This window comes from Hirundo rustica, chromosome 2, assembly GCF_015227805.2.
Source record: "Hirundo rustica isolate bHirRus1 chromosome 2, bHirRus1.pri.v3, whole genome shotgun sequence".
Classification (NCBI taxonomy): Eukaryota; Metazoa; Chordata; class Aves; order Passeriformes; family Hirundinidae; genus Hirundo; species Hirundo rustica.
In genome coordinates this window covers 15,502,375-15,520,975 of record NC_053451.1, presented here as the reverse complement: position 1 = coordinate 15,520,975, position 18,601 = coordinate 15,502,375, and the positions used below count along the sequence as shown (strand labels likewise).

General features: G+C 39.0%; 1 protein-coding gene across 8 annotated transcripts in view; it reads left to right on the top strand.

The window, feature by feature from the left end:
• APP (amyloid beta precursor protein) overlaps positions 1-18,601 on the top strand; it is a 211,836-nt gene that overhangs the window by 120,830 nt on the left and 72,405 nt on the right. For 5 of the 8 annotated variants that reach the window (XM_040055533.2, XM_040055532.2, XM_040055538.2 and 2 more), the window contains exons 6-8: positions 236-435; positions 10,941-11,108; positions 17,274-17,407. In XM_040055533.2, the coding sequence (XP_039911467.1) occupies positions 236-435; positions 10,941-11,108; positions 17,274-17,407 (502 nt within the window). The remainder of the gene's footprint in view (positions 1-235; positions 436-10,940; positions 11,109-17,273; positions 17,408-18,601) is intronic. The other 3 variants (XM_040055536.2, XM_040055535.2, XM_040055537.2) reach the window with 1 other exon arrangement.

Genomic DNA, 18,601 nt, shown 5'->3' with positions numbered 1-18,601 from the left:
GCGTTCAAAATACGGTCTGCTAATATTGACTTTTTTTCCTTTAGACATTTCTTTAGCATTTCTTACTATTTGGGACATTCCAGAATCCCTGATTCTTTTCTATTTAAAAGGAAGGGAGGGAGATTGAGAAACAGGTAACTGTTTTCCTTATAGAGTTTTTGAATAAAATGTTCTCTCATGATACCTTGAAGTAATTTTGTTGCTGACACATCATGATAAATTTTTTTTCATTTAGTGATGATAAGGCGGTAGAAGAACAAGCAGAGGAAGATGAGGACCTAACTGTTGTTGAAGATGAAGATACTGCCGATGATGATGATGATGGTGATGAAATTGAAGAGACAGGAGAAGAGTATGAGGAGGCAACTGAAAGAACTACCAGTATTGCAACCACTACCACCACAACTACAGAGTCTGTGGAAGAGGTTGTCAGAGGTAAATTCATGAGCATCCGGCTTGGGGCTGAAAAATTAATCCTGCTGCTTTGCATATTTTCCCTTTACAACAAAAAATGTTCCAAACAGCAAAATACCCGAAGTCTCAGTACTGTTGTGCTTTGGCTCCTGTAATTTGCATGTTTAATTCCCCTCGCCTTTCCCTTTCCCATTACAAATATTCTGTGGCATTAGTTCTGCCACAGCCCTTTGGGGTTTTCTGACCTCTAGCCTCCTCGTGCACAGATGCTGCAGGGGCTGTCTGTCCTTGAAGTGTGTTTGTTGTGTGTGTGTAAACAGAAGGGTTGGTTTTATTTTAAAGTAACATTAAAAAAACTCAACTGCTATATGTAGCAAATAGGACAGGAGAGCGTGTATGGTTCATCATGCACAGGAGTTACAGAGGGATAGGGAGCATCAGTTCCAAGCAGGAGGTTTGGTCTCTCACATGAACAGCAGTGATCATTTTGTGTGATTCTGTTAGAAACTTGTTTGCTATGTTTCTCTGTGAATTACTAAGTCAGTAAAGTTAGATGAATTTAAAATAACTATGCAGAAAAATGAACCTAAACTCGTGAGTTTTACTGTGTGGAAGGAAATAGGAAAAAGTAGAATACAGGGAGTGAGAAATAACTCTTCATTTCTAAAATTTAATTTTTATTATATTTTTTAGTTATTAACAGGACTGCAGTTTAAACTTTGAATTTTACACTAGTTCATGGTCAGCATAGCAACACAGATTTTTTTAAATGCCTCATTTCTCCTACAATGCATATTGGAATTAATTATCCTTATTTTTCTATTTTAATGTTACAGTTCGGTGTGGTGTAAATCTAAGTAAAATAGATCCCAGTTCTTCTGCAGTGCTTACATCTTCACTGATAAATGCTGGAGATAGCGGCAGGAAATGAGATTAAAGACTACATTTGAAAGGAGAGGAGTTGTGGCATGCAGGATGCAGAGGGAAAATGATAGAAATTGGAGCCATTGTGAAATGAGGCAGAAAACATCTGGCCTGCCTCCTTTCCTCTCCCCATACTTCCATATCCCCTGCCTCTGGGTATTTTTGGGACTCCAGTGGTCATGGAATCCCACATTTTTCGTGTGGTAGTGGATTCCCACATTTTGCATGTGGCAGTGTCCCTTTCTCTTGGGCCTTTTTCCAGTGTTTGTCAGAGCAGAGGGTGCTGGGTGCAGTTTATCTCATGAGGGTACAAAAGCATGCCTGGTGGATGCTATGGGAAAAGCAGTGCTACTTGGTTATATTTTTCTGTTCAGTCTGCATGGAGCACTAAAGCTTTGCTAAAATCACTTGCAAATATTTCTTTATAAGCTGGCAACTCAGTCTTGTGTGTTTCTGTCTTATGTAACTGTGGAGTGTTTTGCTCAGGTGTTGGAGAGCCTTTTCAGTGAGGAGGGGTTAATAGGAGTTTATATCTTTAAACCAATTAAACGTATTTCCATATGTGAGCTTTTATCCCCTGGAGATAAAATGCCCTGTTCCCACTGGCAAATGAATATTGAAAGGGGAAAAAAAACCAAAAAAAGTGCATTTGACATTAGTGGGATTTTGGATGAGTGGAAATGAGGATGAACTTGGTAGAACATGTTTCTTTACTGACAGCGATGTTTCAAAGAGGTTAAGGTTTACAGCTTTCAGGAAAGTAGTGTACAGTCACCTAAATATAAAACATAACATATGAAAGATGAGGTAAACTATTCAAGTGACTCTTTAGAAGCCCTTTAGAAATGTATTATTTGCTGATCATTAAATGGTAGCATATTGTTGTTCCCAAGTCTAACGTTTCCCGCCTTGGGTGACTGTGAGAGGAATATGCATTGGTTCAAGTGATGTGAGGACAATCTGTTACCAATACAAGTTTTCAGCGCAGTTCTGCCACAAGCCTTTGGACTTCCTGACCTTCAGCCTTCCTGGGGCACAGATGGTGTAGAGACTGGAGAGTAAGTTGTATCTGACAGAGCTGCACATGCAAAGTGCTTGATTATTTATTAAAGCAGAAGTGTCCAAATGACACAGTCTTGATCCTTGCTTTGCTTCCCTTGCTACACACAAGAGAAAGTTTCTTACAGGGTCCCTGTCCTCCTGGTGCAGGCAGCAGATCCAGGATCCACAAGATCACAGGAACTTGTGTTGTGAGCATCTCGCTGATACAAACACAAAAGTTTGTCAGTGTCGTTGTAAATGAAAGATGCAGAGGGATGTTGTTGAGAGCATATATATTAACAAGTGGTCTTTAAAATGGAGACACCTTGAAAGCCACTCTAGAAGGACTGAAGTGTCAGAGCTTCATTCATGTGGACTGATCTCTATTCCAGGCTGCCTTGCCCAAGCCTTAGTGGTAAAACATCCTAGGATGCTCTTCACAACCCTTTACACCCGGTTTTGTGAGGCTGTAATTAATATTATGTCTTTAGCATTAAAGAACACAGAGAGTGGGTTTATCCAGTTTAAGGAGAGTTGCTTTTTAAATGAACAACTGTTGTAAAGCCATAAGGAAGGATCTAATTGTGACCTGGTAGTGAGCCCTTTCTCTGCCAAATCAGTGGAATGGCTGCCATCATATATAAATAATTAAAAAGCATAAATGCAGTGTTATACTTGAGCTATTGTAGAATCAATTTTTTGGGCAGTTTTATTTCTGCGCGTATTTTAATGTATCATGACCAAAATAGTAATGGTAGAACCACTTACAAACATATTTTCAATGAAAAGGAAATTAATCTTGCCTAGAGAATGAGAAAGGTCCATTGGTAGGAGGACAGTATTTTCATTCAGTTTCCATAACAACCACATTTCTATGTGTTTATTAAAAAATGGGAATAAACTTTCCATAGCCCAGTATTTGCCAGTGTTCACTTTCCTGCCTTTTGTGAGGGATCATCTTTGCTCTCAATTCATATGGCATATAGCAGCAGACCCAGTTTAAACTTTTAGATATGCTCTTGCTGGGCTTTAGGTGTTAAATCCAGTGGATTGTGGGTCTGAGATTACGGGGATTCAGATGGCGAAATTAATGTCAAATACACATTTTTCACCTTTGGTCATGGGGAGACGTTAGCACTGAATTTGTGCTGTAGAAAATAAAGCTGATCTATGAAGACCTGCTCTTGATTTTTGTGTCTAGGTGGAGCAAGGGAAGTTACTCTGATGGCCAGGATTTAGGCAAGGGCTTGGTTTAATTTCTGCTATCATTGCCATGGTGTTATGGGTGTTGCAGAGCTGCTCTCAAGGGTCCAGGCTCCCCAGCGTGTGATTTTTCCAGCGTGTGATTGAGGCAAGCAGGAGCACTGCTTCCCCCATTATGTGCAGTTGTTTGGGATTTTGTTTCTGCTGTCCTTCTGCACAGGACGGCAGAAGGACACAGGATGTGACAGGAAAAATTAGTCTCTCTTGTCATACAACAAAGATTAAGCAGTTTTGGTTTAGTGCTTCCCATCAACAGCATAGTCAATCAGATCTCATTAGAGGAGAGCAGCGGGAGCAGCCCAGCAGCCTGGCAGAAAGCACTTGGCAGCTTCTGTGCACACCTGCCAGCAGATGTGGGGACATCAGCAGCATAAGCCACACCTGCCTCCTCCAGCAGTGTAATATTACCCTTTATCAGTTGGTTTTGCCTCCTCTAATTCAGCTGGATTTCTTTAGGCAGTTAGTGAACGATCTAAACAGTGCTGCTTCATGTGACATTTTAACTGTGTTTACTGTCTGGAGTTACCATAGAGAGACCATATGCTGGTATCCTAGCAAGAGAAAAGTAGCCTGATGTTGGTATGGTAGGTCTTAGTGTCATTAATCCACCATGTGCAGTTTTTTCCTGAAGATTTTTAACTGAAAGAGTTAAAATCCATTCAGTGACTCCTACTGTATATTGTAAAGCAAGAGAGATTGACCCTGATCGCCAGACCTGTCAGCTGGGAATTTTGGGACATCAGTAGTGTATGCTACATTAATTGGTTTTTTTCCCACACTCCGTAGCTTTGCCTCACTTTCATAGAATCAGAGACTGGCCTAGTTTAGAAGGAACCTCAAATATCACCCAGTTCCAACCCCCTGCCATGGGCAGGGACACCTTACTCTCAACCAGGTTGCTCCAAGGCCTGTCCATCCTGGCCTTGAACACTTCAAGGGATGGGGCATCCACCGCTTACCAGGGCAACATTTCCTCTTTGAAAAGTGATCATCTTTGTACTGTAATTGTAATTTCTTGTTCTTCTTCCTTACCTCAAGGTTATGCACTCTACTTTATTTGGAGAGGGATAATATGTGTTTGCATTTCATACCAAGAAAACATGATTGGTTGCTATATAAATAGTACACATTAAGATAAATCTGCTGGGTTTTTTTTGCTATGAGATCTTCATTAAGAATAATCATCTACTCTAATTTATGAACGTGAGCTGATAAAATTAACCTAATTGATTTGCATTTATAGCTTCTAATTAGACATTTTAATTTAAAGCACAGCTATTCCACCATAATATAATACTTTCTTTATTATATGTTGCAATTAGAGGAAATCTTTTTATAAGCTGGTGATCTTATTGATGGAGACGCAATATAGTATTACCTTTATGGGTTGAGGGCAAAAGTACTGAAATACTAAACACAGTAATAGTGTTATTTTATGTAAAGCTGGAAGGTGGAGAGTAGTTTAATTTGAAATATATCCTGCCAGAAAAAATCAGCAAGAATCTGTTTCCGTAGAGAGGATGTCATTTTATTATATTGTAGCGGTAATTAATTGCATTTTTTTTTTCTGAAGATTTTGCTGTATAAAAAGGCTGGAATGTACTTCTGGGCTAATGCTCATACTCATTGTCATGCCATGTTAGCAGAATTGTGATGTTGTGTGGAAATATTCCCTTTTCTAAAAGACATAAATTCATGAAGCTGTATTAACCTAGATTTAAAATCAAGCTGGATTTTTTGTTTGCATTGTGGCCATCAGTGGTAGCTTTATGGCACCTTAGTATTTAGTATTATTAATGTATTTCTGTTGTGCACAAGAAATAAAAAATATATTTTCAAATATTTGTTCCGCCTCAGAACTATAAGGCTTTGTATTCTAGCCAATTATACTATTAATTTTTTTAAAATGTTCTAAATATGCCCTTGCAGTAGCTTAAGAATAAACATTATAGAGAGAATTTGATTACACAGGATGGAAATTACAATTTAAGGGTATTTAACAGCTTTAGAGGAGCTGTCCTCAGTATTGCATTGAGAAGTAATCATTTTGCTTTTTCAACTTTTCTCTGTAAAAAAACATTTTAGCAATTGCATAGCTTGTGCACCAACTTCAGTCCCAGAGTATCTGCCAGCTTCACAGCTGTCTTCTCCTAATTCCAAAAACATCTTCTGAAATTAGCTCTTGTCTTTGAATACTCAAACTAAAATTTGGATGCCTCTTCTAACTATATATTCAGAATGAGGAAGTTTTGTTTCAGTGAAATGATCTTCAAATATTCCCTTTTGATGGCTTCATTGTGTAAAAACAGTTGTGCCTATTTAGAACACAAAGAGTATAGCTGAAAGAAAAACAGTGCATTTGCTCTTGCCTAATTTTTGTCAGCTAGCTTAAAAAATAAAGACTAATATAGAGGCATATATGTTAATATCCTCAAACTATAGCTCAATTCCTGAAGATATGGAAGCCAAAATTACTCCAGTTGTGATAATTTATATACTAGTGCCTGAAGACGGATACCTCTGCAAGTACCTCATGGTACACATTTGAGAGGTTTATTCCTTTGGCCTCTTTTGCATTTATCAGTTACTTACTCTCTTCTTTGTGAGATATAAATGGTAAAATAAAAGGTCTGATCCCATATACTTAAGCAACTGGGTGTTTGAGGTCCTCATTTAAGAGGTGTTCAGGTCCCGTGTGATTGTGACGCAGTTCGAACGGACAGCAAACACACACCAGTGCTCATGGGCTTGTTCAGACTCTCAGCATGATGAAGCTGAGTGCACTTGATTGTATCAGCTTCAAACTTGCAGGGCAAGTAGTACAGATAGGCTCATAAATACAATGTATTTTCCATTACCGTGATTATATTTATCAAGACCTAGCATTATCTATAAGTCAGCATGATGGTACCTTTCTTCTGCAGCATTAGGGTAAATAGGTTTCTCAGAGGGGTAAAGTAGATATGGGAAACCAACTTCTGAGACAGGTCACTGTTAGTAACCTAACTCCTCCTGTTGGTCTCTTTTTTCTTAGATCTCTTCAAATTTAGATTCTGATTTAAGGTTTGGGGCTGACTGCCAGCGTTAAATGAGCTTAGTTCTCATGATCGTGTAATTAAATTCAGACCCTGAAAAAATATGAATAAAAGTGATAGAAATAGGTAAATGTAGCTTTAATCCTTCTCCTTATTAGAAGTTTACATTTTATTTCCAATTTCTTGATTGAATATTTTGTTGTTAAGAATTTAAGTCCCATAAGGGGAAAAAAAAATGTGGAGTTGGGATTTTGAAATAAAGCAATTAGAATTTCACTTTAATTTGAAATCAGTTTTCTCCAATTAGAAGGAAAAAAATGGTAATGAAGTATTTAAACTGCCATTCAGAACGATATTTTGTATTTCCCACTGTAAAAAGTGATCATCAAAAATATCTGAAATGTTTGCACATAAATTCTAATCAGCTCTACTTACAGCATTTTGGTAAATGGGTGCTTATGGAAGTACTTTGTATAAAGTCAGTACAAAACAATGTCCACATACTTAAAGACTGTTTCCTAGGGTGCTGAAGTCTGTGCTTTTCAAAAAAAAAAAAACCAAAAAAAAACCCCAAAGAACAAACACAGTCCATGCCAATGTTTAATGTAACTGGTTAGTTTTCAGTATTCAACTATTAATTTAAAAGCAAATAAACAAGCTTTGCCATAGCACTGTCCTTCAGGGAGTGGTGCTTGCTTGGTTAGAAACAACTGGGTTTGGCCCGACATGCTGCAATAAAATAGAAGAAGCTTGGAATGGAGAAAGTTGACTTACTCTTCCCTGATTATCTGAAAAGTATTTTGTCATGTCTAAGGTTTTGGGCAACAAAGGTATTGGCACCTGTGGTTTAGGACGCAGGATGAGGGAAATTTGACTATTGGAGTAGGATGGTTTGAAAACTCTGAAGTGTCTAAAAGCAACTGTTCATGAACCTGGGTTCTTCAAAGGCTTGTCCTCTTTAATTGTATCCCATTTCTTGAAGCTAAAGGCAAAAGTTTGTCTTTGGAGGGGGGAGAAGTGAGCAAGCTGCTTAAACAAAGCTAAGCTCACTGTTAATGCTGTACTGCATGCCAGTTATTTGTGGTATCAAGTAAAACTGAATTTGCACGTTTGCAGAATGTAACTCATCTTTGCCTCAGTTTTCAGCAACAGAATCAAAATATGAAGCAAAGACAGCTTTTAATTTTTTTATTAATCGTTTAGCTCAACCCACTACATTGATTAGTGCTGTGTCTTGAATAATCTAACCCAACCTGCTACAGCAGTGCATGCTACCTGCCTGCTCCTAATATCTGCTAAAATACCATAGTTCACCACTTGTAGGCATTAATTGCTACACTTGGCAGCAGCAGAAGGAAGGGGAAGTGGTGTTTGGATTAATAGCCTGAGAAAACCTGTTGAATTTCGCATCCCAGCACTTCATTTCCCTGTCTTTGCAGCTGAGGTGTTGCAGCTGAGAACCAAATGCAGTGGCTTTTTCTTGTAAGGATAAGTGGTGGATAGGGATATAGAGGGGTGCAGGAGGAGTATCTGGCCCACAAACAGAAGTGATGGGACTACTGCCCAGGAGTAGAAGGTAGTTTAAAAATGTATTCAGGGTTTGCTCCTGAATACTGTTTGAATACTGGAAACTCTGAGCCCTCCACAGAGAATGGCAGACAGGCATGGTGACATCAGGAAAGGGATGAATGACCGCAGTGATACATCTCCTAGACTGGACTGGCACCACACTTCCCTCAAAAAGAGCAGTCATGAAACAGTAAACCAGAGCACTTCCCCCTGTCTTGTTTATTCTTCATTTGGGTCATAAACATTAGAAAACAATAGAGCATTTCTCTCTGTGGTGACCTAAGTACCATGTAGGTCTCACCAAGGGCAGTAGGGTTGGCGCTGCAGGCTGGAGGGAAGGATGTCACTCCCCTGATAGGAGGTGACAGGTCAGGCAGGGGTCTGTCGACAGCCACAACAGTGGGCTGCAGAGCTGGAGGCTTGCTCTTTTTAATGTGTTCCTCTGTGGTTTACTGAACACTTGTTCAAGTGCACCTTCATGTGTATAAATGACTTAGTTCACCAAAGAGACAATTCCAGTGTCCAGTCTGATGGACAATTAACTTTGCCTTTGCACATTCAAACCTCTGTTGCTCTTTCTGTGAGAGAGGTACCTATAGGAAATTTCAGATTAAATCTGTAGTTTCCAACCTGATGACAGTGCAAAATAAATTAGTCTGTATAGCAAAACATATTTTGAGGGAAACCTAGAAGGTGTTTATTGTGTGGCTAGAGACTTGCCCACAATCAGCATTAAATAAGGAAGACTGAATTGTTGAGACCTTTGTATTTTCAGAAATTGCGTTTCCTGTCAGTAAAAAATCTTTTAACTATACCTGTCTGTTTTTTATCAGAAGTTGCTATTCATTTTTAATTTACGCGTGACTGCTTTTCCAAGACTATGCAAAGATAGCTTTTTGTCAAGATTTGACTGTATGATTGAGTGGTGTGGCTGGATTTGGTTTTAAAATAAATCAGGAGAACTACTTGTATACTAAAAATGGTCTATAATTAATCATATAGAAATATAGAGTTAATTGTAATTAATGTAACGATACTTACTTTGTTTTTTCTTCAAGTAATATTGGCCTTTATCAGGGCAAATTTGGTTTGCCTTCTCTAATTCAGCTGGATTTCTTTAGGCAGTTAGGAAACAATCTAAGCAGTGCTGCTTCATGTGACATTTTAACTGTATTTACAGTCTGGAGTTACAAGTAAGAGACCATATGCTGGTTTCCTAGCAAGAGAAAAGTAGCCTGATGTTGGCTACTCAGTATTCTTTTCCCTCTAATTTCTTCATACCAAAGTGCAGCATTTTTAGCACATCTTGGACCTGTTTCTCTTAGACTAAATGTATGCTTTCTGAAATTGATTATTGACATTATTTATCGTTAGAATATGTGAATAAGTTAAATGCATATAAAAGTGTACCTATATTGTATATTTAAGGAAATAAATATACAGTGGCAATTGGACATAAAAACGTCTTTATAAGTAGTGGTGCTTCTGAGGATAGTGAATTGATGGATCAGGACAGACACTGAAAATCAGGATTCTTTGTAGCCAGCACTTGAGAGCTGGTGAGCATGCAGGGGATTTCCAGTGCTAGCGCAGTGATAGTTCTTCTTACCTTTCAATCCTTAGGAATCTGCTTTCCACAAAATTCAAATTTATGCAGGGAATTTAGAAGCCTCTAGTTGAAGGTGGCAATTTGTTTGCCAGGTAGTGTGCGGGATGAAAGTAAGTTAGAAGTTTATTGGTGTTTAATATTATGTATATTTGAAATGACTTCTGCAGCATATTGAAAGATAAAACTGGTTTTGTCTGTTTGGAACATTATTGGTAAAGGGCTATATGTTTACACGTGTTATTAGCTGAACTCGTAAGTGCAGGCAGAATTTGCTTTGTTTTCCTTTAATTGCTGTAGTTTGGTTCTTCCCTCAGGTTTCCCTGTGTTACAGGATGTAGGCAGAGACTTAACAGCTCTCAGTGAACACAAGCACAAGTAATTTTAATTTTTTTCCTTTAGGTATATTCACTGGGAGTAAGATGTCCTCCCATGGATGGTTCAAACTACAGCAGTAATTTTATATATGTGAGCCCTCAAACTGTGAATTGAAAACCCTGTGCTGTGTGGCTTGCAAAAGGGAGTTTCTTCATCACTGGCTACATTTAAATAGAATTTGTTTTCCACTATAATGTATAAATAATTGTTTGTGTGTTTGTTTTCTTTTGTATAATTTGGTCAGGGAGGGTATATAGAGCTAAAAAAGAACAAGAGAAAATGTGTCTCCTACGTTAAGATGTTTCCTTTCAGGTACCAACTAAGCTGCTTGGGCAGGAATCCGCCCAGGGCTATCAGCAAAACCCCCAGTCAGTTGGTGGCTGTGCCCCTCCAGCCTGGAAGCAGATGAAATTCCACATTTGTTTCAGGGCAACACCTCTTAATGTATGCAGATAAAAACATAAGGTGTAGGCAGGCTAAAGAGACTTTGTGCTGGGAATCTGTGTCAGTTCAAAATTTACCTTCGTTATCTTTGGGGAAGGGTTTGCTCTTTCTCAAAACACCTCCTTGGTGCATCTTCTTCCAAAGCACTGTCTTGGTGCATCTCCTCCCCCGCTCGATTGCGTGGACGCAGAGAGACACCTAATTTAGAAGCCAAGATGATACCGTTTCCATGCTAAATGTGGTTCCTCCGGGTCTCCTGTGACTAGAGGTGTGCTCTGAGCAAGCTGAGACTGGGCCGTGCCGCGCGATGATCTCCCGCTGGTACTTTGACGTGGCTGAAGGAAAGTGCGCGCCCTTCTTTTACGGCGGCTGCGGCGGGAACCGGAACAACTTTGACTCGGAGGAATACTGCATGGCGGTCTGTGGCAGCATCAGTAAGTGCCCTCCACGGTGCCCGCCGTGTGGGGAGCGGGCCTGGGCTCACACTAACCCCAGCCGCGGTCTGTCCGCACCTCTGCTCAGTTCTCGGGCCTGCGTGGCCTCTTGCTAACCATGGCACGGTAGTGGGTGACTTCTTGGCGCTCTAGGCGGGCTCTGAGTTGGGGCTTGAGAGCTTAACACCTCCTCACGTGAGGCCTTCGCACCCTGTTCTCTGTCAAAGCGTACTGATGGTTTTTGTGTCTGTGTGCACGTACAATGCATGTGCGGGGAAAACCACTAACTTCCGGAAAGCCTCAGGTAAGTTGAAAAATGGCTCTTATTTTTTACAGTGCATACTCACGTGTTTCTGATCTTTTTTCTTTTCAAAGCTAAAAACTACTAGAATGCGTATTTCCAGATTTTTTGGGCTTTCTTCGGCTTTAGTTTGGTTGAATTCTTTGTGTGTGTTTGAAATGAGAAGGGGAGAAATGGTATTTGATTTTTTAATGTTTCCCCAAGGGCTGAGGTGCATATGGATGTGGATCACTTCCCACTTTCTTCAGCTCAACCATATGTTGTAATGACTGTTTTTGCTGAAAAAACGGTGTTTGCACTGTCTGAGAGTGGTGGCTTTCTCCCCCGTACACCGTTGAAGCTGATAAATTAAGTGGTAGTTCTATCAGATGGGTTCTGTTTTGAGAGCCTCTTGTACACTCTCCTCCCAGTCTGCTTTGCCAGCAGGTACTGCAGGAGAGCATCAGCTGACATTTACATCTGAGACATTAAAAAGTGAGTGCATCTCGCTGCCCTGTCTGCTCACAGGACATGGAGGAGCAGAACACAAGCAGCATCTCAGGGCCTTTTCAGGAGCATTTTCAGTAAGTAGAAGGGTTAAAAATGCACACAAACAAATGAAGAGCCCTAGCAAGGGCTACTCTGTGTGTCATGGAGCAGAGGAACTGACCTGTATTTTATTGGAGCAGAAACAAGAGCAGTCCTGGATGCAGGATTGCTGCAGTGGTACTCCAGCAGCATTTTATCTCAGCATCTTCTAGAGCTGTTCATGGCTAAGCTTCTGGGAAGGGTCGTGAAGAAGTCTGCCATGATGGGAGTGAGGAGGGTGCTTCATGAACCATGATCAGCTTCTGCAACAAGACAGAAGATGTAGTGAAGGGAGAAATCTGTGCAGGATGTTGGAGCGAGGTCTAATGTATTTACTGACAGGAGAACATTTTGAACCATTAAGTTCCTGTGTTAGGTAAGGTGTTTCCAGAGGTGCAAAACACAGTTTGTCTCTGATTGCATCCTATCTTTGTGAAGGTAATTTATCTTCTCTTCTGCTCAGGAGATTCTGCTTTGTCTCAAGGAAGTAGTCTGGCTGGGTGGTTTTTTCCTCAGATTCATTTCAATAAAACAGTGACAAGACTGCTACCATTTCCAAAATTCTCTTGGTTTATTTTGGAAGTCCAAATTTTTGGTCTAAGTAATTTTCTCTGTAAGGACAATGGAGTTAGATTGAGTATGTGAGCTCGTTTGACCTTATTTGCACAACTCAAACTGATTTTGTATCTCTCAAAGGGGTTTTTTTCTGACTTTTTTTTCTTCAGTAGTTTCTCAAACAACAGTTGAGTCTATGAGGATACACTTTCCAAGCTATATGTTATATTTTTATTCCTGCTTTTTAATGTTATATCAGTGTGTTCTGTACTCTCATCTATACAACTGTTTTTTCTGCTCCTGAAGAAACTGTTTTCTTTTAGTTTCATGAACTGTTTCATTCACACCATGCTGTTTCTCCTTATTCTTCATATTTTTGCTGAATAGAAATTGTAATGAAAATAATTGGAAGTGCTGAATATAATAAATTTCACCACTGAAATGATGTCTTGTGTTTAGTACTAATCTAATGTTGCTGAAAGAGGTAGCACAGACACCATATCTCACCCCAATCTCACAGAAGAAAAACAGTGGAGAATAGTTTCCATCAAGGCCACTCCTGTTCTCTCCTGTTGTTTTTTTCCCCCCACCATCACCCTTATTTAGTCTTTGTATTTGATTTTTGTGCCTCCTCCTCCCCCCCCCCCTTCATTATTATTAATGTATTTATTCCATTCTTTATTTCTTTTCTCTCCAAAGTTCAGATTGCTCTTGCTCCCTTGTGTACTATTAAAATAAAAACAAACAAACAAAAAATCAATCCTCTGTTAGGCAGGAGGCAAAATGGATGCTAAAGCACATCTTTCCTTTGTCTAGCTGTAGTGTGCTTTTCAGGTTAAACTAGTTAGATTTTACAGAGTAATATGATATAGTGGATAGCACTGGGTTTCTCTTGCATAGTGGGCAAAGGGTGGAAGTGTCAGATGAGTCGGATTTTCTGGTAATGAATTGGAATTGGATTGAACCAAAATGTGAGGATGTTCTGTTGTCACGAACACCCATACACTGTGAAATCTGAATACAAAAATCCTGAACACTTTCTCTTAAAAAAAAAAAAAAAAAAAAAAAATTAAAAAAGCAGGTTTTATTCTGCTTTCCTGCTTTTTGTCCTGATTTTGGGCAAATTTGGGAGGAAACCTCTGAATGAGGTCCCTCTGGAAAAGCAAACCAAAACGGCCACACCCCCAATTGGTCCGGGAAAAAAATCACCTTAGAGAAAAATGGAAAGAACTATTTATTCAGCAAAGTGCCCACAAGCATAAAAAATGAATAATATGAAACAATAAAACCTCTTGTTCCAAAATGAGATCTCACGGAGAACGCTCTTGCTGTGGGTTGCAGTTCAGCTAACCCAGTCTCTTATCAGTCCTTCTGGCACTGGAAAATGCCCTGGTGGGTCACTGGTGTGAGCTCCCGGTGCTCTTCTGGGTTTTTAGTCCAGAGCAGGTTTAAACAGTCCCAAGAAAAAGAGGAAAAAACAGTCCAGGGAACTTCTCTGCCTCAGCTAGCTAAACTAACTAAAAACAAAGGAGATCTCTGTCCCATTGTCTGTCCATGCTTCAGATGAACACAGTCCAGGAGCCGGAATGTGGAGGAGTCAGAGCAGTTGCTGAAAACAAATTGCATGCTTCTTCTTTCCCCCGCTTCGCTCTCAGAACCAGTCTTAAGGGTACAGGACATAATATCCAACATAAACAGAGCAGACAGTTGGGGATAAAAGCATCACAGAGTCACCCTAGGACAGTCTCTTTGCCTTGATCTGGAAAGGTGGGTCTGTCCTGTCATGCAAAGCCTTGAACTCTCTCCCTGTTCAGTAGATTTGACTGGCGCTCTGAGGTCTGACGGAAATTATTTATCTGCTGGGTAGGAGCTACTGCTGTCTTTTTTTTTTTTTCATTTGTCATCCAGCTCCGTGGAAATTGATACATAATTGCCTTAGAAGGCTTTGAGGCTGATGTTACTAATTCCTTCAGCCTGTCAGACCACCTGCTCAGTCTCTACTGATTTTTAATAAGAATGTTCAGTACTGTCTGTGGTTTCCATTCAATATGATGATTCAAACTCCTACTGTGTGATTATCCATAATGGCTTCTTTGAAGTCATAGGATCTGTCAGGTGGTTAATTTGGATTTAAAGGCCTCAGAGTGAGTATATATTGACAAGAATAAGCAAACATTGCTGTTACCAAAGGAAAGATTTCTGTCTTGTACTAAAAAGTAATCTATTGTACTATTTTTTTACTTGCCTGTTAAAATTTGTTGCATTTTAAACATTTTTAAGATAAAGAAAGTATATATATATTTTTAAATTATTCCTATTTTGAAATTAATTAATGTTTAATTCTTAACTTGGGGACTTAAAAGCTAGGAAAATACGTTCTCTTAAATGTACTTCATTTCTCAGACAGCTCTCCCAGCAGCTTCAGCAGCTGTCAGAGCCAAGTGGAATTCACGGTGTTTTCATTTGTTCCTCATTCAAAGTAGGAGTGAGTGATAATCTGGTGGCACAGTTGGTTTCTGGTGGCACGGTCAGTTTCTGAAAATTTTGACGTATCATTAAAATGACCTTTTATGAATAGGATTTTGGGTTTTTTTATGATAGTACTAGATTTCTGTGGCTCACAGCAGAGGGAACCAACAGGATTCAGTGTTGTCAGTTCCCTTCTTCCTTGCATAAACCATGAAACTTAGTAGGAACTTTAAATGTTGACACACGTGGTTTTATTTTTGATCATTTGAGAACACTATCACATGTTTTTAAGTGAATTTAGGTACAATAGTATTTATTCTCTAGACTGAATACTGTGAGCTTCCAAACTTGCTCAATTTCTTTGTTATTTTTAAGTGGCACATACTGTCTACTTTAATTTTTCTTCACAGGTGTATTGCAAATAAAGATCTATACCTTTTACAGCAGCAGCTTACAAGATGATACTCCTGTTGTCAGTCATTTCCTTTATCCATTGTTTGCTTGGTTGGGATGTTGACATCTCCCTACTTAGCAGGACGTAAAATGTTTTGGCAGCAAAAGTGCATGCCAACTTCCAGTGTCTAAGGCATTAAAGAATTGTGAATTCTAATATCATCTATTTAAATTGTTAATTTTTACTATGACCTCTAGTGGATGCAAATGACTAATTTGTGTTTCCACAATTTCTTCATCTATATAAATTTGCACTTTTATTTCACGTTTGAACCACACGTGTTGTGCGATTTTAGTAAGTAAGTGGGTGAAGTTCAGGAGTCAAAAAGGAAATAATGCGAACATTTTCATATCCAAAATTTAGACTACTACTAATTTCAAACATGAAGAATTTTATTAATATAAGGTATTGCTGTGGGCAATGTTTACTCTTAACTTGTTTTGCTGGGTCTAACCACAGCATTTTTGTTTTGGTTCTTTTTACTCTGTGAAACTTGATGACTCTTGTTTACCACTTTGGAAGAAGTCATGTTCAGGAAAATACTTCTGTCTTGTATTTGTTCTCATTTGAACCAACATGTGAAGAATTTAACATTTTTTTTCCTCTCATATATATTTAAACTTAACATAAGTTGGAAGAGAATGTCCTTGCAGCTGAGTATCGCAAAGATGCAGTGCATCAAAGAACTTGGAGAGGTGTGATCTGAGCCATTAATGGATGAATGTTGAATGGATATTAGCAAGGCAAAATTGTATTTTTCAGGGTTGGTGAAAAGGAAGGCGTTCATGGAAGGCCTGACTGCCAAGTCCTAGCTGTGCATGGATAGGAAATGTATCTTGAAGTTCTTACTCAGGAGGCTTTTTATATGAGAAAATTCAACTTAAACCTAGTTTTAATGGCAAGTAACCCCTTAAGTAAGATAAAGGATGGGGAATAATAAGAGTATGGTATGTTTCGTGTAGTGGGTTTTCTTCCTCTCCAGGGAGTCTCTGAGAGATTTCACTAAGCTCTTTGAAGCTGCCTGTTGTTTGATGCCATACCAATTACTTAAATTCTAACATATTAAAGGAGAACAGAATCAGTCTTCACAAAGTTGGGGTTGGTTATCATTGCATAATGAGGGGAGTGTTCCTCACTTTGCTTGAATTACCTTAAGAGCAAATATTTCCACTGCCAATGTCACAGCTACCTCCTAGTTATCCAACAGGAATGGCTGGCAATTAGTGCAAGCTCACTGATTATTTTCAGCCTTTGTGAGGACCTTTCTAAATTAAAGTTGTTGCAAATGAAGTAATGATCTGTGAAGCCAAACTGTTGCTAAGGGAAGGATTTGAGGTATTTCATTAGGTACTGTGGGATCCATAAGTGCTTTGAAAGGGATTTCCATTCACACTTATATGTTATAATTTGCCTTTTAAAAATAAACTTATATACAAAGCATGTAACTTTGCAAGGGTGTTTTGCTGACTCACGGACTTCATTCATTGCCAGGCTTTTTTTCATACTTTGAATTTTTCTTTTGGCAGTAGTTTCTAACCTGTTTGAAGAACATCATTTTGTTCCCTCTGCAGAACTTCTGGTTTATAAAATGGGGTGAGAGAGGGGGAAGGTATCCTGATGTATTTATATGTATCTTCTCTGTGTAACATATTAATCTAAACCCTGTTTCTATGTCTTCCTCTGAGTCTAAATAGATGACTATATTCCGATGGAAATTAGAACAGATGCCTCTATTAATCCATCTAAATTTTTCCCATACTAAAGTAGAAACTATTCTTTTCTTCTCCCTCCCTCCCTCAACCTCCAAATTTCACGTCAGTCCCTACCACAGCTGTTAGCACTCCTGATGCTGTTGATAAATATTTGGAGACACCTGGAGATGAAAATGAACATGCCCATTTCCAGAAAGCCAAGGAAAGGCTTGAAGCTAAGCATCGTGAAAGAATGTCTCAGGTAAGGGGAGATTTCTTAACTCCCAAGTGTGTGAGTTTGTCTGTCAAGTGATAAGTGATCTTTCATCTCCTTTCCCAAGGTTTAGTCCTGTAAACACACCATTAACTGCCTTTCTGACGCTTATCTAAGAATTCAGCTGACTTACATACATTTGTGGTTGTGTCTCCACTGTGATCATAAGTTACGACAGTTACTGGAAGGGTTAAAAGAAAAAAAAATCTGTAAAAGTGTATCTCGTCTTTGTGAGAGAATGTTTTGTGAGATTATTTATGTTTCAAAATAAAGAACTTGGCCACTGTATTAATTGTCTTTCCCTTGGAGCAGCTGAGGGAGATAGTTTATGTTGAGCTTTGTTTCCTGTGTGTGCCCTGGGGGTAGTATAAGATCACATATGTTCATCTAAAGGTTTTAAGCCTCAAGATAACATGATATGCATCTAAAGTCAAAGAAAAGACAAAAAAACGGTGCTTTTGAATTAAAAATCCAAAAGGGATCAATCCTTTTCTTTCCCTTCAGCCAAAGAGATTTGTGTAGCCTGAAACTGTACCTAGGTTTTAATCCAGTGAGACATGAGTTACCCACTCTCTCAGAAACAGGGTTTATAATAGCAATGCAAATGAAAAATGGTCACGGTTCTGCTTTGATAACAACAGAGAAAAAATACAAGAGGTTTAAAGGAAAGCTTGTATGCATATTTTTTGAGAATGAAACAACCACAAAAAAATTAATGTAGTCTAATTCAGATGCACTTTATATACCCATGTAGGTAATTTACTATATTTTTTCATAATTACTTTGTTCCCCTGATGGGATTTCTGTGTGTCTGTCTGTTACTGATACATTATTAGCCTTTAGCTCTGTGCTAAAATGTTATTCCAAAAATGAAAAGCAAATGTTATGAATGAAAATGAAATTAAGTTCTTAGTGTATGTCCCTGTCTGTTGGCACTGTAGCTGTGCCTGGCACTTGGCTGATAAATTGGGCAGGGCATCTTACCTGAAGCACTCATCCAACTGGTGCAAGCCACATACTGAGAATATGACATGTCATGGATAGGAAGATAGGTGCTCCTCATCTGCTTGGGAAGTGTTGAAGCACAAATAATCTCTCTCCTCTTTAAACAGAGAAAATAGAGCCAATTTAATGGACAGGGAATCTGGAGAAGAAAAAAGGCACACAGCCTGCCTAGCAGAG